General features: G+C 38.5%; 12 protein-coding genes across 12 annotated transcripts; 4 read left to right on the forward strand and 8 right to left on the reverse strand.

Moving 5' to 3' along the window:
* Positions 1-371: 371 nt before the first annotated feature.
* Positions 372-1,565, forward strand: NESG_01852 (uncharacterized protein; the record flags this gene model as incomplete). Its single annotated transcript, XM_053049469.1, has 1 exon — positions 372-1,565. The coding sequence occupies one exon, from the start codon at positions 372-374 to the stop codon at positions 1,563-1,565; it is 1,194 nt and encodes a 397-aa protein (XP_052904419.1).
* Positions 1,566-2,173: 608 nt separating this feature from the next.
* NESG_01853 (uncharacterized protein) lies at positions 2,174-3,883 on the reverse strand (the record flags this gene model as incomplete). Its single annotated transcript, XM_053049470.1, has 1 exon — positions 2,174-3,883. One exon carries the CDS (start codon positions 3,881-3,883, stop codon positions 2,174-2,176), a length of 1,710 nt encoding a protein of 569 aa, XP_052904420.1.
* A 185-nt stretch (positions 3,884-4,068) lies between these two features.
* On the forward strand, positions 4,069-6,327 carry NESG_01854 (uncharacterized protein; the record flags this gene model as incomplete). Its single annotated transcript, XM_053049471.1, has 1 exon — positions 4,069-6,327. One exon carries the CDS (start codon positions 4,069-4,071, stop codon positions 6,325-6,327), a length of 2,259 nt encoding a protein of 752 aa, XP_052904421.1.
* Positions 6,328-6,803: 476 nt separating this feature from the next.
* On the forward strand, positions 6,804-7,133 carry NESG_01855 (uncharacterized protein; the record flags this gene model as incomplete). The annotated part of the gene is made up of 1 exon (XM_053049472.1): positions 6,804-7,133. The coding sequence occupies one exon, from the start codon at positions 6,804-6,806 to the stop codon at positions 7,131-7,133; it is 330 nt and encodes a 109-aa protein (XP_052904422.1).
* NESG_01856 (uncharacterized protein) lies at positions 7,066-8,013 on the reverse strand (the record flags this gene model as incomplete). Its single annotated transcript, XM_053049473.1, has 1 exon — positions 7,066-8,013. One exon carries the CDS (start codon positions 8,011-8,013, stop codon positions 7,066-7,068), a length of 948 nt encoding a protein of 315 aa, XP_052904423.1.
* Positions 8,014-8,770: 757 nt separating this feature from the next.
* NESG_01857 (uncharacterized protein) lies at positions 8,771-14,653 on the forward strand (the record flags this gene model as incomplete). The annotated part of the gene is made up of 1 exon (XM_053049474.1): positions 8,771-14,653. The coding sequence occupies one exon, from the start codon at positions 8,771-8,773 to the stop codon at positions 14,651-14,653; it is 5,883 nt and encodes a 1,960-aa protein (XP_052904424.1).
* Positions 14,654-14,989: 336 nt separating this feature from the next.
* NESG_01858 (preprotein translocase, SecY subunit) lies at positions 14,990-16,396 on the reverse strand (the record flags this gene model as incomplete). Its single annotated transcript, XM_053049475.1, has 1 exon — positions 14,990-16,396. The coding sequence occupies one exon, from the start codon at positions 16,394-16,396 to the stop codon at positions 14,990-14,992; it is 1,407 nt and encodes a 468-aa protein (XP_052904425.1).
* Positions 16,397-16,893: 497 nt separating this feature from the next.
* Positions 16,894-17,586, reverse strand: NESG_01859 (uncharacterized protein; the record flags this gene model as incomplete). The annotated part of the gene is made up of 1 exon (XM_053049476.1): positions 16,894-17,586. The coding sequence occupies one exon, from the start codon at positions 17,584-17,586 to the stop codon at positions 16,894-16,896; it is 693 nt and encodes a 230-aa protein (XP_052904426.1).
* A 51-nt stretch (positions 17,587-17,637) lies between these two features.
* NESG_01860 (uncharacterized protein) lies at positions 17,638-18,027 on the reverse strand (the record flags this gene model as incomplete). Its single annotated transcript, XM_053049477.1, has 1 exon — positions 17,638-18,027. One exon carries the CDS (start codon positions 18,025-18,027, stop codon positions 17,638-17,640), a length of 390 nt encoding a protein of 129 aa, XP_052904427.1.
* NESG_01861 (uncharacterized protein) lies at positions 18,027-18,569 on the reverse strand (the record flags this gene model as incomplete). The annotated part of the gene is made up of 1 exon (XM_053049478.1): positions 18,027-18,569. One exon carries the CDS (start codon positions 18,567-18,569, stop codon positions 18,027-18,029), a length of 543 nt encoding a protein of 180 aa, XP_052904428.1.
* Positions 18,523-18,741, reverse strand: NESG_01862 (uncharacterized protein; the record flags this gene model as incomplete). Its single annotated transcript, XM_053049479.1, has 1 exon — positions 18,523-18,741. One exon carries the CDS (start codon positions 18,739-18,741, stop codon positions 18,523-18,525), a length of 219 nt encoding a protein of 72 aa, XP_052904429.1.
* Positions 18,742-18,825: 84 nt separating this feature from the next.
* On the reverse strand, positions 18,826-19,989 carry NESG_01863 (uncharacterized protein; the record flags this gene model as incomplete). The annotated part of the gene is made up of 1 exon (XM_053049480.1): positions 18,826-19,989. One exon carries the CDS (start codon positions 19,987-19,989, stop codon positions 18,826-18,828), a length of 1,164 nt encoding a protein of 387 aa, XP_052904430.1.
* Between the last annotated feature and the right edge of the window lie 634 nt (positions 19,990-20,623).

Genomic DNA, 20,623 nt, shown 5'->3' on the forward strand with positions numbered 1-20,623 from the left:
CCAAAGCATATTCGCAATAAAATCTCTACTTCTTTATTCCAGAGCCACAATATTCCTGATAGACAGGAATATAATCCTGGTAGATTAATGAATCAAAGAAGCGCATATGAATGCACCAAGTACAAAAACTAGAAGCCAAAATGCACTCAGTCACCTGCTGAGTTATATGAATAGAACTCTCTAAAATACTTTCTATTTTAGGCTACTACTTTCTGACTGGTACATTGCTCTCTTTTAAACATGTCAATATTGGTTAATAAATAGACGCATCTTCTAGTTTTTATACGAGGCCAACTTTATTTTCTTGGTTTTTCAAGTATGGCAGGCTAGAAAGAGAAGCTGCATTTATGCAAGGAAAAGTTTTATTTAAAATGGAGCTGGAGAAACTGGGACTAGGCCAGACTGTAAACCTGCGGGATAGCAAAAACCTGCTAAAGGAGATTGGAGAAATCTGTGGATTTGAAGGTGCCTCATCCTTTCCAGGTGCACAGCCTGTAACACTTAACCGCGAGGCACTGCAGGATCTCCGGCAAAAGGACTACTTTGTTTGCGAAAAGAGCGACGGTCTTCGGGCCATCCTGTACATCAAGCAAATAAAGCACAAGACATACGCGTTCTTTACCGACAGAAATGGCTCTGTTGTGCGGATAAAAAAGCCATTTCCCCTTATAGGATCTGCTCTTCTCGATGGAGAAATCATCAAAAACTCGGCAGGAAGCTATATCTACATGGTGTTTGATATGGCTATTTATCAGGGCGTCTCTATCTGCAGCAGATCACTCACAGAAAGACTTTCAGCTGCCATGCGGTATCTTCAGCAGACAGAAAGCTGGCTTTCCTCTCTGGGGGAGGCGCAAAAACAAACAGAATCTAGCGAGCACCACAGCATACATATCCAAATAAAGCGAATGCACAAAAGCTATGGGCTCTGCGAGGTGTATAGACAGATTATTCCCACTCTGCAGCATGAGAATGATGGGCTTATATTCACATGTGTTGACTATCCGTACAAGGCAGGCACGTGCCCTGCGTATTTTAAGTGGAAGCCGCCGCACCTCAACTCAGTTGATTTTCGGATACAGAAGGCAGGGACAGCAGATGGGCTCTACCTTCTTCTTGCAATGGCGCCTGGGCGAGAGGTGGTTTTTGATTGGTACTGGAAGGATCCTATCCTGTGCGACCTTGAGGAAAACGAGCGCACAAGAAAAGGCGTTGCACAGACCAACCACTACGGCGAGATAGAGAGCTATGATGATCTAGATGGGCAGATAGGGGAGTTTGCGTACAAGAGCAGGGAGTACACAATTGATATAAGCGACTACTCCCTAGTACAGGGGAGATGGTCTCTTCTGCGTGTTAGACGGGACAAAAACATGCCGAATGGCTACAAAACAGCAGCTAGTGTTATGGCGTCTATTAGAGAAAACCTAATGTATAAAGAGCTAGAGATGAATGCAGAGTGTATTAGAAATAACTGGAAGGAGAGAGAGGCCCGCGCACAGCGTAGACATGCCCCTGCGCTTGGAGATGCAGAGAGAGCAAAAAAGCAGAAGAATGCAGTGTAGAGATAATCCGAATATAGGGAACTATTCATTATTCCTGCACTGGGCACAGCTTAAATACATCTGGCTTGAATATTTGGAAAATCGGCTGCTAATAGTGCGCCTATTTGTAGAAATCTCCCTGTACTGTGCAATTCTGTTTTTTCTTTGCTGTGCCACATTGCAGAAAGTAGTGCAGTCTGAACTGGCGCCCTAATAAAGATAGTATTGTTTAGAATAGGACATTTATCATTTTAGCCAATAGCTTTATTGCACCAATCTCATAATTGGATAGTCCATACCCCACTGATATCATAAGGTGGAGAATACTAACTTATATTTGCTGAAGTTGTAAATTCGGGCTGTTCCGAATTAGTTTCAGAATGCATTGCTTCAGATACAGAAAGTGCTAAATGCATATTTACAAATATGCTAATTGTAATAAAAACCTAAAAATAAATTTATACAGTGCAATGTAGCTGGGAGAAAAGAACATGCAGGCAGTGCTAATAGAGAAAATCTTCTAGTAACTAGTGCTTAAGAACAGAAAGCATGCTTTATTTGCTAATATTTCATTTGATAATGAAATCCACCATTTCAATGCATATGTGCCAGTTTTATTGCACTGGCATCTACCTTAAGTTTCTATTCTTGGTTTGTCTTAGGTCTGGCAGACTTCTGTATCTTTGTCTCTCTCTCTGCGGAATTTCCATTTTGCTTTTATAGTAAATATGCGACATAGCATAAAGAGCTATCAGAAATACTATTAAAACAAAACAGAAAATCGTTATTTTCACACGCAGTGATTTGAGTTCATCTTCATCAATATTGCCGCTTATTTTAATACTCTTTTTTTGATCGAAGACCCTGCTATACTTAATATACTTGTGCATCATGTGTGAGCTAGCATACTTGAACAGGCAGTTTTCAACTACTACTGTTCGCAGCCCAGGCATGGATACTAATATTTCGAAAAGATTCTTCAAAGAGCTGTCTCTAACTATAAGAGAGTCAAGTGTGTACAGCTTATAAAAACACCTTGGAATGTTAGCAGGCTCACTCTGGTACATGAAAGATAGTTTGTGCAAAATTGGCAGATAAAGTATCCATTTTTCAGCTGACAATGGATAGTTTAGTGGGCATTCTATGTTTATAGATATCCCATTGACTAGCACCCACAACTCAAGTATTATGGCCTGCTGTAAAAACTCTGCTATTTCTTCTTTTTCTGCCTGAGATAGTATAACCATGCTGCTGATTGCATCATTCATTCTTGGAATAACTATTTCGTGAGTGTCTTTTTCTTTGTTCTGTGTAAAAAGTGAAAAGCTATTTGTCTTGTGCGCATGTGTTACATGCTTCATCAGTGTATACAGGTCTGAAAGTGGTTTTTTGTGGCAGCAGTATATTTTCTGCTTCCTCTGGAGAAATAAATATGATATAATTCTGTGAATATATGCATCGTATCCCAGCATAATTCCTTTTTTATCCGTAATAGTTGTGTACTGCTTTGCTGCAAATTGATTTTTATTCAAACTAAGGATTCTTAGGAAAAAGTATTTATTAGCGATAGCTGCAAACGGAATATTTCCCATGTGATTTGTATGTATCTCTGCATGCACTTTTTGCGACACTTTCTTTAAGGATGCATAGTCTATTGTAAAGGCATTTAATTTTTCTGCAAAAATAGTTATGCGCTCTATAGAGCTCATTTGATGCAAATGTATTTCTCCTGTGAAAGACAGATTTCTGAAGAAAAGAGTACTAAGGTTTGGAGCAACCCACTCGATCTTTTCAGTTATTTTTAAATTGGGCACATCTAAAACTATGCATTTTAGTTCTTTGCACTTTGATATACATGACAGCCGTGCATTGAGGGTAGATTTATCTTTCTCATCAATTCTTATTTGTATGCTTTTTAAGCCTTTAAGATATGGCAGCGCATTAATAGCCCCATCTGAAATGGCCTGTAAGTTGGTTATAACAACCTCATCTACTCTGAAAAGCCATTTGCACAAGGCTGCCTCTATCTCTGCGCTATACTGCAGCTCAAGGCTTTTTTCTTTAGACATATTCTTTGATGTGAGCTGTATTGCGACATTCTGGTCCATTAAGTTATTGAGCTCTTCTAAGGTCATTTCCTTAGTAACTTTGAAACTTTCAGTGCCTGCTGTAATTAACCAATCGTATTTGCTTGGGCTGAATATACTCTGTGAGGCCGCACCAAAAGAGATAAGCATGAGCAAAAGCATAGAAAGTGTTTTTTTGCAGTGTGCATATTTTACGGCGCTTTCTCTAAAAGAATTGCATTGCATGTATGAACATTTTCTCTGCTTTTTCATTTCTACAGGTTTCTTTTTTAGTTGTATTTATTGGTGCTTACATACATTGGATGCTGAGTGCTCAACTTAATTGGCGCCTGGCAAAGTTAGGCACATTTATAGATAGATCCTTCTAAGCGTAAATGAAATCATTCAATCACAAAGCAGCAAGCACAAAACTAATCATTATTTTTATATTCTACATAATGCGTATATCTGCAACTACCGGTATGTTTTCCATTCCATCAATGCTTCATGGCTTCACGAATGTCAAAAATCAAAATATTCAGCAGAATATACATGGTAACATACCTCTTCTTCCAAGTGTTCTAGAACAAGAAGAGGCTGCGCGCAAAAAAAAGGAATATTCGGATTTTATAGAAGCACTGCAGTATAAAAATAGAAAAGTTGCAGAAATACAAAGAAACTATCCTAGTATTATTTGGGGCATGAAAATAGCTGGTATTTCAGTGATAAACCTCTATATAGACAACGAAAACATTCGAACAATAATTGACAACTTTGATAAAATTGCATCTGTTAAATCTCTGCATATACAGATAGATAATCCGCTGAATACCATTTGGAACAGAGCCAACCCGGTATATCAAAATCTCAAAGATCTGATAGATAAGATAAAGACAAGCAAAAATCAAGGCATTATTTTCACTGGGCTGCTACTAGATGGTGAACTTCTAACTAGTTTAGCCCAAAACATATTTTTAAATAGTCTAACTTTTTTTTATTGTGCTCTCTTAAATGACCATAACCCGAACGATAGTATATTTATTGAAAGTCTTTACGAGTTTCTAAATAATTTTAACCATCTTGAAACTCTTTCATTTATGCACTGCAATTTACATGATAAAATAAGTACTGACGAGGTGGCTACATATTCTATTAATATGCAAAGAAACATTATAAATACACGCAGGAATCTACAGGATATTGAGCTAATTATCGAGGGCGAGTCAGAGCACATAATTGTTGGGCTTCTTTTGTTAACACACTCTGTGAAAAAGCTTTCTATAATAGAAAATAGTCTTTACAGCTTGAACTTTCTTAACCGTGAAGATATATTCTCTGCTATTGCTAACATGCATGATTTGTCAATTATGCGGGAGACAAAGCTGAGCTATTTTGACATTCAAATAACGCGGATCATACCCAAATTGCGAAATTTGACTCTGATATGCATAAACCCAAACATAAAAATTGCAACTTGGTTCTTTATGTATGAGCTATATACTGTAACTCATCTAGTAATTGATGAGCACTTGTTTGAGCAGCTTGGGCACCAGACCACACTTTTTATAAGAAACAAAAGGGAGATAGCTGTCTACAGTAATAACAAGATCATGCCAGATTATCTGCGCTTAAAAATAACAAGCGAGCCATTTAACTCTCTAGATACAGATCTTACACAAAATGTAATCCGGATGAAGATCCAGATATTTGTGCCAGAATCTGCCAAAGATGACAAGAATGTTAAAATAATCCTGCCGCGATCACTGAGCACTGCGATTTTATCTGTTGAGGTATTTTCAGAGCAAATAAGGAATAATCTTTTCTTGCCAGCTCTGATTAGATCAATCATCACTAGCTACCAGAACATTAAAATGCTTTCTGTCTTCTTTTCCTCTCCTGCTAAGCAGAGCGAAATAGACGTGTCAGTCCTTAAACAGATGGAAAGTTTAACACTTTTCACGTTTAACAATCTGACAAACGACACAATCTTTAGCTATAAAGCAGAAAGTGGGTGCTTCACAAAGGGAAAGCAGTGTAATACGCTCTCTATGAACAAAGAGAATAACGAGTGGAAGTCCCTGATTGAACACCCGAACTACATTCTGTACATAGTGGATGCGCGCTATTTTGGGGCTTGGATTAAGATAAATACTATTCCTAATTGGGAAAACGCTCCATCTACTAAGCTAGCCTGTCTCCCCACTCCAAGTTTCATACCTGAACAGAGACAGAGATATATTAATGTAAAGAGACAGATTGCTTCAAGAAGCTCTGATACAGATCTAAAGGATTTTATACAAGCGAACAAATACTGCTGCGCCCCCCAATGCAAGAATAAGATTATTGAAATGCCTCTCATGGGGCCCTATAGAAATAATCTTATTCATCTGTACAAAAAAAGCCTAGAGCGATATAAATATCACTTTGTGATTCTCTCATGTGGGCATTACGTGTGCATAAAGTGCGCGCACAGCTTGAAAAAAGCTTCCTGGCCCGCTGTCATAATGGCAAAATGCGTCATTCCTGTCTTTACATGCATTACTAATCCTAAACAGTATATATTTGGAAATTCTAAAGAAAAAAAGGCTGAAGAGAAAAATAAAGATGACAATGCATCAGGCAAGATAAAAATCAACTGCCCACTAGATAATTGCATAAATAAGTATAAAAAATCTTGGTATTACTATACAGATGACATTAGCTATGTGCCAAAATAAAGATGTAACTAAACTATCACTTTTCATTGAAATTCATATATTTGCAGTGCATGGAAACAAGATAATATTCACTGGTTTTTATTGAACACAAAGACAGCCAACATTTAATATGATGTTTTTGCTTTGTTATACTAGAAAGATAAAAGAAGCCAGACAAAATGACTTGAGATCCTATGAATCATTACAAATGGCAATCTACCAATAGCTCTCTATTTTCTTCTAATGAACTGCTATATTTGGCATTATTTTTATGAAACTAGCAAGGATTCTTCTGCTATTAGCATGCATTGATAAGTATCTGCACCACAGTGTGTGTTTATCTCTTAAGCTGGCCTACATACACACTTTGTCTGTACTTGGCATAAGCATGCTTTTTCTGTACTTTTATTTCTGCTGTATTAAGAACTTCTGGTAAAATTGTAATAGCATGTATATATTGGCATTTAAATGCACCTCTATAATTTTAAGGAGCCTTTATGCATTATTATTCATTCTATTATACAGAAATATTGGAGGGTAGTATTAATTTCAGCTCGAATTGCCATACATTGCACACTATATATACATCCATCTTTCATTTTATAGGCTCTATCTATATACTTTTGCACTTTTTTCCACTTATATTTTGTAGCCTCATTGCAAAGTCTATAGAATCTGGGTATGAAGTATCTATAGTACAGAAGCACACATTAATTGCCCTATGTTTTCTCTTCATACACACCTCTGCCCCATACAGCTTTAAAATAGCGGTATGTCTTTTCTTGTTACTCCATGCAGCCCTCGCAGACGAGCACCTATTCCTGTGACGAGTTTTACCACCATTACAAGAAACACCCCAAATATAGGCAGCATCTTAAAAATGCTATTCACCTGGTGCTCGCAAAGAACTTCTATGTACTTGTAGTAATGCAGCGTGGTGTAGTTGTACTTCTCTACTATTTTGACTTTCACCTGGTGCTTGCTGCATGGAACAATTTTTATTCTACACAGGGTGCCTCGTGAGTGGTATTCTATGTTCAAAGTGTTTCCATCAACAGAATACACCTCGTCAATGTATTCATTGTAAAATTGGATGGTTCTCCGGTTCATGTATGTGTTTATGTATATTTTGTCATTTGTTAACGTTTTGTAAAATGTCTTAGTTAAGTCCGTGTCCACTATTCTTTTCAGCAGGGTTCTCATGTCAATATTGAATACTCTTTCTTCTTCAGAGATCGCTCTTTCTTCTACTATTTTGCTTGGCCGGGGTATGTCTATTTTGAATATGCTATTCAGATTATAATTCATGCTGCTGTGATGGCTGGAAATACCCATCACCTTCTGCCAGTTGTAAAGGATTATTGGATATAACTCTTCTTTATAGAAAAGGGATTTGAAGCTGTATGTTTTGTCATATGTGATTATATCCAGCGATCCTGTAAGAAAAATTGACTTCTTCAGCTCAATTCCTAAAATTGTTTTTAGCTTTAGGATTATTGTTGTGTTTGCAAAGATATTTTTGGAATAGAAGGAAAGATGCTCTGTGCTTATATACAGCCGGCCCTGGAAGTACTTTGAGTTGTCTCTCAGAAGGGATGGGCAGGAGTACTGCAGCTCTTCATTTTTTGAAATGGACTTAAAAAGATTATGGAACTTCTTCTTTCTTTTCTCAGATGGAAAATTCTTTCTCTCACTGCTTTCATTCATTTCTGTGTAAATAAAATAAAATATATTCTTCTGTAATATGCGAAAGCCACTTGAGCAGGCTTCTTTATCTCTGCAAAAAGCAACAATAGTGGCATGTCCTAGTAGAAGCACTGCTCTAAGTCACAAATAATATTTTAGTAGAAAGAGCAGTTGGTGTGTAATTACATTATTACTGATCAATATATATTCTCTACTGTCTGAATTTGCAACTTATTCATGCTCCTTGAGATAATCACCTGCTTTAAATTTGTTTGTTGGAAAGTGCATCCATAGATTAAACCCCTCAAATTCTTCTTTTCCCTTTGAATTAAAGTGACTGTTTTTACATAGATTTGATAGTAGCTTTGCTAAAAACAGCATGGTTTTTCTGCAAGCGATAACATAAACTATCAGATCTAACTATAGCTTATGTTCTTCTATACAATACATGCCAAAAAACTCTTTTTAAATAGATTTCAGAATATTCTTAACACTATACAAATAAGAATATTTTCAGATAGGTAGCGCAAGAACATACAGAGTATAAATAACAGCTATGCATAGAATTGCTTCTATTTCTTTTACTATAACACCCACCAGCAATCCTCTAGCATGGAGTTTTAATGGGTTTATAATGGTTGTGTATGGAGGCTGTTTTTATAAACTCATACTATTGTGCTTTAATTCTGATTAATTTCTCTAAAGTGCAATATTATGTGCACAGTATAATAATTTAGAGATCTCTTCTATCTATTTAATGCGCTTTGGTTTTCTCTGCATGGCAATGGAGGTGGAAGATAAGCTATTCGCTATACTTAACACCGCTACCAAGGAAAATGCGCTGTTTCTTGCACTAAATACTCTTATGGAAATATTCTGCAGAGTGCGCCAGCTTCCAAATAAAGTGGATGATGAAGCGTACAGAAAATATCGGGAGATGATTAGTGGGCACTTCTGTGCAAATGAGCAAGAAAAAGATAAAAAAGAGAGAAGAGCTAGCAAAAGCGCCCCTAAACGAAAAGGAATACTATATCGAAGCAACAACATGCATGAGTGCAAGAGAGCTCTTGCTGGGTTTAGCCTACACCGACTAGGAGTATGCCTGGGTAGAATAATTCAAATATATGCAAGAAAATACCAAAGAATAGACAATGAAGCAATTTTAAATATAGCAAGCAGAATATGCACAGAGGCAAAAGAACTTATGAATAATCAAAGCCAGATCAAGGTATTGCAGGAGTTTAAGGCACACATTGTGGATCCTCTACTTCTGTGCATTCGGTGCTTAAAGAACTCTAATCCAGATATCATTCTAACTGCACTTATGGATTTGCACAGAATAGAGTGCAGCTCCTCAGACAAAAAAGCATGGGTTGAGATTATATCCGAACACGCTGAGCACTTTCCTGCGAAAACCCGTGTGTTTCTATTGAAATATGCAAGATGTAATGGCCATGCATGGGGCCCAAGCCTGTTCTTATACTGCTTATATGCGGAAAGACTCACTGTTTCGCAGTTCATAAAGCTATTTAAAGAGATTGAAGTAGCAGATATTATGTGGGCTGAAAATGCAGAGCATCTGGTATATTTTATGCAGCTTCTATTTATAGGCAAATATATTAGCGCCTGCTGTAAAAAAACCGTGCTAGAGCAATTTATACAAAAACTAATTGATCAGAGCATCACTTCCGCATATACTCTATCGCTTGCAACAGCCAGAAGCGTCTTTGGACAGACAAAGTGCCTGTGCATGCTAGGAACGCTTTTATATATTGCAAGAGATATGCAGCTAGAAATAAAAGTCCCTTCTAGTCTCCAGACCAGCATGGGCTCAGTGATGGCACTCTTCTACAGGAAGATAGACTATTCTCTCCTACATGGAGCCATTAAAACCCAGGAGCCGAGCAGCCTATTCTATGTATACTGTGTACTTGTAGAGTATCCAAACGCAATACATAATATTAATGCAGACAGGATATTAAAGTCATTTAAATATGGTTCTTCCAGTGGCAGCCCGATATTGGAGTATTTTTACATTCTAACTCGATATGGCGTGGAATGGAATAGAGTAAGAAATAGACCTATGCAGTGTGGGATGTGCAGAAAAAAATACACGCAAAATACAAATGAAAGTGGAGGATATTTCTCTTTAGAAAAAGGCTATGAAGAGTCTATCACTAATAACCAGAAATTTAAAAGAAGTAAAAGAGAGCGCAGCTCATGCCTTCAAGGAACACAGGAAGCAATAGAAGATCAAGGACAAGCAGCCTGCAAAGGAAGACATAAAAGGCCATACCAACACCAGATATGTAGTATGTGTGCACTTGAAAGAGCGCTTTGCACCCCGCCTGCTAGCAAAAGAAGTATTCTGCTTTTAATCATAGAAGGAAGTGCAGCTGAAATTAGAACGTATTTACGCAAAAACTCTAAAACAGTTAATGGTCTGGCTGTCTTGCTAGAGAAGATATATCCGTTGGTTTCTGTGCCAGTTAAGAGCAATCAGACACTGAAGCACCTAGACGTATGCGAGTATTTCGTATATCCAGAACGTGTTCGGCTGCTTCCGTCCATAGAGCTTGCTCCACAGAGAATAGAGGAGTTGAAGCACGTGTTCAGTAAGGACGATGCTGAAAGAAGAACTATTTGGCTACTTTTTCTTGAGGCTGTGCTATGGGATATATACTATGTGCCAATTGTTTTAGTTGAGGAATTTCATTTGCAGGTTCTAATCCGATCTCCTGGTATATCGCAGAAAATATGCAAGAAGCACTGCAGAAAAAGAGAAGAGCATATTATTGAACTAGGAGTTCGAGTTCTTGAAGAGCAAGTTAGCGTCACAGAAGAGGAGAAATCTAATGTGATTGCCACCCTGTGGGCTCTTAGCAGATCCACCCCCTTGAAGAGCATCTCTGCTGATATTGCAAATTACCTTTTGAAAAAAAAGAAAAGATGTAACTCGCAGTCTTTTTCTGACTTTGTGAAGACTTTTACTTCCTCCATAAATGAACAAAAACCAAAAAAATATGCAAGAAAAATAGGCGATGTAGAGGACTGCCTAGAGAGTGCAAAGAAGATCGTTCAAGAAATAGCCCAGACAAACATATACAGTGATGGCAGCGAGATACCTGCAATAAGTCCGGCTGAGCTGATGAAGATGAAAAGCCTGGTGTTTCAACAGACAAGCTGTCTGCTATTAGAAGAGCAAGCCTGTATACAGGAGTATTTTATACACAAAAGCATCCCCTATTCTGTGTACGAGCAGAGCTATAGACTTGTGTGCGATGCAAATACAAAAATACGAGAGATAGTAGATGTGTATTACACGGAGGAGTTTAAAGAAAGAACTCGCCCAGAAGAAAGCACAAAGATCTTAAAAGATTCATGTGTCTTCTTAGTTGATGGAATGCTGCGCACAGTATACCCAGAAAAATACTTTCTGTTCTTTATACTCACAAAGGCAATAAATAACGCAAAAGAGCTTTCCTATCTAGAAAAACATGCGATAGTGCACGGCCTAGAGTACCTATATGCATACGACAAAGAGCTATTTAGAGAGCTAAGCAGGCTGTACAAAGAAAAATATACGGCCTTGGAGCCTGGCTCAGAAAAGACAGTCTGGCCTGAGTCTGGAATAGAGACCTCGCTCTTGGAAACACAAGAACAGATCCTTATGCAGCACCAGGTGGCTATGTATACAAGCCTTCTATATGGGGAAGAAGAAAAAAGTGCAAATTCTTCTGGCAAGCTTCCTTTAGTACTGCGGAGACACGGGGCGCTTTCTGTAGAAAAAGAGAAAATTATTCTTTCTCAGTACCAAAACAGGTTTTTTACAGTGCAATACAATTACTCAGATGTCGAAGCTGTTGTAGAAGATTACTTTAAAGAAATAGTTCCTATTGCAAGTATGCGCATGCTTGTGTTCATATGCACAGTGCCACCTTCAGAAAAAATGAAAATGGTATCGTGCTGCGCATCAAGAGACTTTCTAAGGATATTTTACTATGCATCAACGTCTCTGCCTATTCCTGCCAATTACCCGTATTTAGAAGTATCTGAAATTCTTAGGCAAGACAAACAGGGGAATTTATCAGGTAGAAACATCGCAAGCCAGCATGTAAACCAAGAAATACAAATGTATATGAATAGAGAAACAGATGATGGCTTCATATCCCATCCAAGTACGGTCCGCAGAACATTTGATCTTCTGGCAGCAGAGAAAATACTGGAGGCTGCTGAAAAGTTATCCAAGTGGTCGAAGGCTGTAGACAAAACCTGCCAAATAGACTATCTCCTCTTGAACACTACCATCCGCACGGAGCATTCTGAGTATATTGACTTTCTTCAGTCAAAAAAAGTCCTGCACCGATTCCAGTTTATCACCTCAATACATACAGGCCATCCACTTGTAGAGGCAAATGATGAAATAGAAGAGATTCTCTATGTATGCACGCGAAGTCCTAAAGACATATCTGAGGCGCTGAATAGAAAAAGAACTCTTTCAAAAAGCGCCTTGCATGCAATGGTGCGGGCGCTTGAGAGCAAGTGGTTTAAGATGCCTGCTGAATCATACTATGTGCGGACAGGGAAGAAAATAGACGCTCTACAGAACACAATTCTATCAGAGTTGCCACATCCATTAAAAAAGAGAAGAAGAAGAAAATTATCTGCGGCAATTTCTTTGTTTAAAATAAGTAGGGGAATCCACACCTTCAAAGACCCTTTTCTGCTACTGACAGAGCTTGAAGAGGACCTAAAGAAGGAAATGAAAAAGTTTGAAATCACAGAAGGGTCGCTTGAAGCAAGAACAAATAGAAAAATGCCCCGACACATAGATGTATGCACAAATCTTCTTTCAAAAGCAGTAGCAGCAAAGATAGAGCATGTTTTAAATGAGTTTGAAAGCATGCCCATTGATATCCTCAATAACTATGTAAGGCCGGCAGAAAGATTGTATTTTGGCAAGCACGAGTTATACGTGTTGGAGACGCTTGCAAAAACATGCTTGACTATTTTCAATAGAAATACAAGTGCGCCCCGAAGCACTGCAAAGGTAGCCACGGCTTCTGCTGGTAACAAGCTGCAGAGCGCGCTTCTCCAGAAAGAGCATGCAGTTATACAGGAAATAGAGGAATACAAGGCCAAGAAGCGCACTGAGGTGGAGGAGGCCTCGTATTCCATGGGAATCAATCTGTATATTACACTAGCGCAGAGGAGTAGAAAGCTGCAGCATATAATATCCTTGATCCACTTGCTTTTCTCAGAAAACGCGCCAGAGGACATAATAGAGCAGATATCCTTGGTAGGTATTCCAGTGGAGTCTTTTTTCCCGCTAAAGCAGCAGATCATCTCAAAGTACTTCCACATGCTTTCCTGTCAGAAAAAAGACCGTCTTTGCACCCACCTATCCAGCATTATCAGCCAGATGATACTAACAGAGCCATTTTCTGTTGTGTATGATATTCTTTTAAGAGAAAGAAGCACGAACAAAAAAATCGCTATACCAGACAGTGTTCGTGCACAAGCAGAGGCGGCTATATCCACGTACAAAACAATTTACAAGCAAGGGCAGTCTCTGCTGCCAATAAATGCCTCATTTCCCAGTAACACTCCAATTCTTTCGCAGGAAACCAGAGGCAGTGTAGTATGTATCCAATCTGTCCAGAGAAATGCCAAAGTTCTTAGTGGAATCAATAAGCCCATACTTATATCTATTCTGGGGACAGATGGCGTTGTATATAAGGAAATAATTAAAAGAAATGACGATTTGAAGCAGGACATTCTTAGCACGCAGGTATTCTCATATATGAACACAGTGCTTTCGGAGTCTGTGCACACACAAAATATTAAAGAAAGAGTACGCACCTATAAAATTCTAGGGCTTGACAAGCTATTCGGCATAATTGAATTCATAGACCAGGCTGAGCCAGTAGGAAGCGTAATTGAGAGTCTGCACAAAAAGCACTTCCCCAAGGAAATCAGCAGTGCGAAGTGCAGAGAAATAATGCAGAGATACATTAATGCACCAATCGACGTAAAGACTAAAACACTTGCCTATCTGCAAAGCAAGTACTCTCCTGCATTGAAAAGAGTGTTTGAAGGGAAAGGGCCCTTTGAGTATTACAAGGAGCGGAGGTCCTTTACAAACTCCTTTTCAATTCTCTCAATTGCAACATATGTTCTTGGGCTTGGAGACCGACACCCACAGAACATTCTGCTAGATAGAAAGTCAAAAGAGCTGATAAATATTGATCTAAATCTAATCTTTGACCAGGGAAAGGCACTTTCTATTTCTGAAAAGGTGCCGTTCCGGATGACAAGAAACTTTCAGCAGGCAATTCTCACAAATAGCGCGCAGTCATACGAAAAAACAATGAACTCCTTTCTGGCTGCGCTAAAGGACTCAAAGGAAAACCTGCTTGTTTTTGTTTCCATTCTAAGAAGTGAGCCTTTGCAAAGATGGCGTGCAATCCAGAGGGTATCCCAGGAAAACACTCTTTTTTCGGACTATAAAAGTATACAAGAAAGAATGAAGGATAAGCTAAACGGGATAGAAGATGGGTTTATACTGAGCAATCCTGCACATGTGCAGTGTCTTGTTCAAAGAGCCATAGACCTTTCAAACCAAGCATCAATATATCCTGGATGGTCTCCGTGGATGTAGCTACGTACGCTATGGCAAGCCTACCAACAAACTCATTCTGCATAAAGTATTCGGTGTGTGCACACATAGCAAAGTATCACGGAATGCCTCTACTTTGAAGAGAATAAGAAGACGAGCTGCAATAATAGACTATGCAAAGCATAATCAATCCATGCAGTGAAAGAGTGACTGGTCAGTTACTTCAAAGAATATAGCTAGCCATCCTGCGTGTATTCTGCAAAGGAGTAGTAAGCACCTGCTTCTAGACAACTAGTGCATAGAGATATATAGAAAGAAAGAATATGTGCGCAAAGTCTTTTTAATACACCCCAATTCAATATAATCCTTTTATTTATTCTATTGCATTCCTTTATATTTCATCTGCTCCTTTACGAATAACTCAAAGTACTGCCCAATTATTGAAACAGCCAGAATTATATTCTGCCCTGATCCAATTGTATCAAGCAAGTCACTCAGGATGCTAATCCCTCCTACAATAAGCCCAGATAGAACTGCTGCAATTGGGATGTACCTATCTAACATGTCCTGGGTTCCCTGCACAGAATACCCCTTTATCACAAGCTTCTGCTTCTGCAGCTGTTTTCCAACCTCAGTAGAAGAGCTTTCGTTCATATCTGTCCAGTAGTATGCTAGCAGCCCAGATGTGGTCAGCATAAATGACACGTAAATAAGGAAGTGGATGGGGTTCTTCATGGCCGCCAGAATATTAGCAGGGGGCGAAATGAAATAGGCTATTCCCTTGATTGGCACATAGACCATACTCTCGTTTATATCCCAGATTCCAAGTATTCTAGTGTACCATCTATCTGGCAGTTTGTCAAAGATGAACTTTGATATTCTGTAGTAGTTGGTGAGTATCTGGTTCTGTATAATGATTGGTGTGCTGGACACATAGAACAGCTTGATTCCCCAGTTTATGTATCTGGTCTTCATCTGAGTTGACTCCAGCTGCAAGTCCAGGCGTATGTTGTACAGGTAGATCACCAGAGAGAACATGGCAATTGTTGTAAGAAGGCATGAAATGTTTGGAAGATTCTTTCTGAAAAATGCTTCATATAAAGCCTCAAACTTGTTCTTTCGGATCTTCAGCAGCTGCAAGAGACTGAGGAATGATCCTTCAAACTCTGGGCCCTTTCCAGTATTGTACACAGAGGGACTGAATGCCTTCCACACAATTGACTCGCATATGTTGGCTACAATAAACAGATTCACTCCAGACCCAAGCCCGTATCCTTTCTGCAGTAGTTCATCCAGAAGGATAATAATTACTCCAGAGAAAAGCAGCTGCACCAGAATAAGCGCAGAGACAGAAAGACCTAAGCTGGAAGGGGATCCGAAGAATCCTGTGGATATCTGGACCAGCGCCTGACTGAACGTGATTATGAGCGCAAGCAGCTTCTGCAGGGAGGAAAAAAGAAGAGAGTCCTCTTTTATGTTCTCGTCTATTTTTAAAAGGTCAACAAACGAGAGGAACTGCACTATTGAGCTGGTCATGAGAATAGGGCCTAGACCCAGATCCATTAGTGTTCCTCGGTTACCGGCCATCATAGCTCTGAGCCAGTAGACTGGATCTGCTTTATCATTTATCATGATACCAAATAGAGGTATTTGCGAAGCGACGAAGTAAATAAGTATCGCGATAAGTGTCCAAAGAAGCTTTTCTTGGAATAGCACTTTTCTGTCGCTTGATTGCACCTCCGGTAGAAATGGAACAAATGGTTTTACAAAGTCAAGGATGCGCATTGTAATTATTAAAATAAAAAATATTTTTGGTTTTATACTTTAAATTAATTAAATGCCGATTTATGCAGTTGAGTTGCTGCACATTTGCATCTATGCGCAGTAAATTCTCTTTGAAATAAATATTACGCTGTCTATGCATACTTACTCAAAGTTTTGTTTCTTTTTGAACTATTTTTATATATATCAGGAATAGACTATATTTTAAGAGCTTTAATTATCCAGCAGGTGCTTTGACAGGACAAAGTAGCCTGTATTATGCACTTTTAGTCTTTTTATTTCATTTGAGAGAATAGCATTTAAATAGAATGTATAGATATAAAAACTTCTGAGTGATATAGCATGCCACCGCCTTTGATGCATATGCACTCTTTATACTTGCATATACAGAGACATATCTGTTGACCCTTCTCTACTTTTCCATAATTGATTTTTGCTGAGCCACACACATATATCTAGAGCATACTAAACCAAAGCATTGAATTAAGAGAACATAGTCTTTATTTAACATACTTAGATATCTCCCTGTCTATCAGGTCTGGGTCTTTAAAGCTTTTGTGGATGTTCTGCACTAGCTGTTCCATGAAGTCTGTTTTTGTGTACCTTTTAAAGTACTTCTCTATATAGAGAATGTTTAAAACCAGCAGATTTCCTTTCTTTCCAAATAGCTTGGACTTGCTTACAAAAGCCTCCTTTATCTCCTGCGCAAGTAGCTCTTCTACTTTCTCTAGTATTACTCTCCGTGGCCCTGCAAAAAGGCTGTCTTTTGTTTTCTGCCTGTTCTCTCCTATAAAGCTGCTCAGCTCCTTAATAATTTTCACAGCCCACTCTTCAGGCTTCACAGAATAGTTCTTGTCCTCGGTATATGTTCCCTTGAATGTATCTAATATTATTGCACGTATTTTTAGCACCTCTCTTTTACATATGTACTCTACAACTTCTTCTTGTATTTTGGCCTTTGCCTCGCTCTTTATGATTTTTTCGTTTTCTTCCATTTGCTGCAGAAAGGAATAGATGCAAATGCCAATAGAGTAGAGCGACGCCAGAGACATGTCCTTTCTATATATTTTTTCAACACTCAACTTTATGTACAAATTGATCATTTTTCGCTTATACTTTACTATATCTGGATCCTCCAGGTCTTCAACAAGTGACAAAACCAGCTGGTATAGTTCTTCCTCGGTGCACTCCATAACAAATGGGATTTGAAACAATTCTGCTTTAAAAGAAATTCAAAACATGCTCTACTTGTTTTCCTCGATTTCCTCCACAACACACCCCTTCACAATGTAGGTGTTATGCTCATTCGATACGACTACATTTAAATATGTGTCAATCATCTCGCACACACCTTTTATTTCTCTTCCTAGGTACTTGACTGTAACACTCTTGCCAATAAACGCTGATCTCACAGATGGATCTTCTTTTTTATTAGCGTTCTTTAGTTTGGAGCCTCCTGCAGCATTTCTTTCGCTTTTTGTTCTTTTTGCTGGCCTTTGCATCTTCTGCGCTATTTCGGCGCTCTGCGCTGGGTGTCTCTCTTTGTTTCTCTTTGTGCTTGAATCTGGCCCAGACTGCCCTTTTCTCTTTAGGTGATCCTTTCTGTCCCCAAAAACACTTCTCTCCCCAGCCATTATTTTTTTATTATTTCCATTGACCCATTGCTTAAAAGATACTCAACCTCCTTTTTTCTCATAAAGTACAGCGATCCCTTCTTGGTTTCTATTAAGTTTCCGCCCATCTCGATTACACCGCAATCCTTCTTTGCCAGCACGTGCACGTAGTACTCTACAGGCACGTTCCGATGCATAAAATTTATAAACGGGAAGTTTGTGTAGTAGTTGGATGTTATTTCCTTAAACTTTTGGAGGTATGGATTTCTGCTTTCTTCCTGGACTTTTGTGCTTGGCGTTTTCTCCTTCTCTTCGTATAGCTGGAACTCAAGCGCTCTGTTTTTTTCCAGCTCTTTTATTTTAACAATCCGCACAAGCCTCTCTATTTCTCGCTTCAGAAGCAAATAGAAAATAGACAGCTCTACTGAGTTTGGGGTTTTTTCTATTTCTGCCGCCAACTCCTGCAGCCTCTTCTCCTTTATAGCAATCTGCGCCTTTATTCTTGCTAGTTCTTTTCTATTCGTTCTGCTCTGCAGCAGAGCATTCAAGCTCTCCTCCTGCATTGTCAATTCCTTCTAGGTCTGCAAAAAATTCATTTAGTAGTGAAAGAGTTGTCTTTGCCTTTTTGCCCGCCCGGCCAGAAGAAAGAGCCTTTTTTATTTCTTTAAGATCCATGGTTATTATCTGATACGTTCTTAGAATCTCTTCAATAACTTCTCTTGTGATTTGCTCCATTTCAATAAATACATTCCAATTCTTATAACTATTCGCCACTCTATTTTATTGATCTATATAAATCCTTTTGGATATGCCGATTTATCATTGCATCATGCTCTTTATCTTATGATAAAAGTCTTTTGCGTCCTTGCTTTTCGCTACTTTGTTGTATAACATGTAAACATTTTTCATTTCCTTTGGCAAGTGCTCCAGATGTTTTTTGGCCTTTTCTACGAGCAGGTCCAAAATCTTCTCCTTGCTATACTTGCTGTGCTCTAGTGGGTCAGAAAGCGGTCCTGATAAAACTGCGTCTACATTGGATTTTCTGTAGCTATCTATAATTGCCTCCAGCTTACTCGCACTTTTGTTTGTAACTGCAAGCTGCGCCTCTGTGTTGCTTAGCATGATCATCAGCCCCGTGTCTTTATATGGAATATTTGCAATTGTAGACCAAATGTAATGCATCTTAGCTACTGCGCAAGAAATGGGCGGTATATTAGATATTCTATAGAAGCAAAATTGGCTCTTTCTTTTTTCATTCTCGGATATAGCCATTTTCTGCAGTAGTAGATGGGCCTTTTCCTGCGCGCGCTTTTTCTTGATGATTAATGGATCATCTTTGCTCTTTGCTGCCTTAATGTGTGTAGAGCTTTGTGCTGGCGTTTTTATATCTTTTCTTGGAGTATTCTCTTTCAGCTCTTTTTCTGGCACCGGCGTCTGCAAGTCTTCTATTGTCTCTCGCATGGCTGCTCTGTTCAGTAGCATTGCAATGCTCTCTAATATGTTCTTCATTTGATTGATGACTGGCGTGGACTCTACCATCTCGTTGAAGCTATGTGTTTCTACTCTCTGTAGATTTCTTTGTTGGTCAAGACCAGTGTGTGGAGGTTCTATCTTGAATCCGGATTTTATTTTATTTTCTGCATTTTTTCTGCAGCAGCTTATTTCGTCGCTTTCATCTAACGGACTCTTTGAGTTCTTTCTATGGATCTGCGCATACGGGAGAAACCCACTTCTTTCATCTATTTGCCTGCTCTGGAAGTTTATTTCTTTTGATTTCTCTAATTTTTCTATTATCTCCTGTATCTTTTTAGTGTGTACATAGTCTGTCTCAACTGCTACATTTTTTTTACTGCTCTTGTTATTTTTATTTACGGATGGGGCTGCTGCATTTTCGTCTCCTTCTGCATTTTCTTCCCAAAGTGCAGACATTTTGCGGACCTTATATTTTTCTTGCGCATATCTTGGTTTTAGCCCCCCTTCCATTGATTCTCCTCGTCTTTATCAAATTTTTTTTAATTTATAGTTTTATAGAATTCTATTTAATTAGGAATAGAAAAACAGCCGGGTGCTTTGTTCTATGCGCTGGGTCTTTTATTTTAGCAATTTTACTCGCTAAAACCCATCTGCACTGCACCAATTTTGAAGGGGTCGGGCTCCTGCACTTAATAAACTATATTTTAATTAGACTGGCTTTTCTGCTGCATAACTGTCTGTTTTTCTTTTCTGCTAGCATAAGACACAGTACAGGCCAGAATACAGAAATACAGAAATATAGCGGACTTTTAGTGCATTCACTGAATAGTATAACTTTTTTTGAGCTATGTAGAAGGAGGCCATAAAAGCTGGAATGTTCACTTCTGTATTATACTATTATTTTATTTCGCCCAGAATTTATTTGTTACATGTAAGCTATAAACACTTGAAATTCACAGATGAAAAGTGTAAATTGCCCATCTGAATACTAATATTGAAAAGACATGCATTTATTTACTAGGAGATGCACTTTTTAGAGGCAAATGTGCTTATTACTAAGTATCTGCCTAAGAAATAAAGATGCTATAGCTTATTATATAATTATACTCGACATAACATCTTCTAGCATGCTATTTTGGTTATA

This window comes from Nematocida ausubeli (assembly GCF_000738915.1).
Source record: "Nematocida ausubeli strain ERTm6 chromosome Unknown supercont2.4, whole genome shotgun sequence".
Lineage (NCBI taxonomy): Eukaryota > Fungi > Microsporidia > Nematocida > Nematocida ausubeli.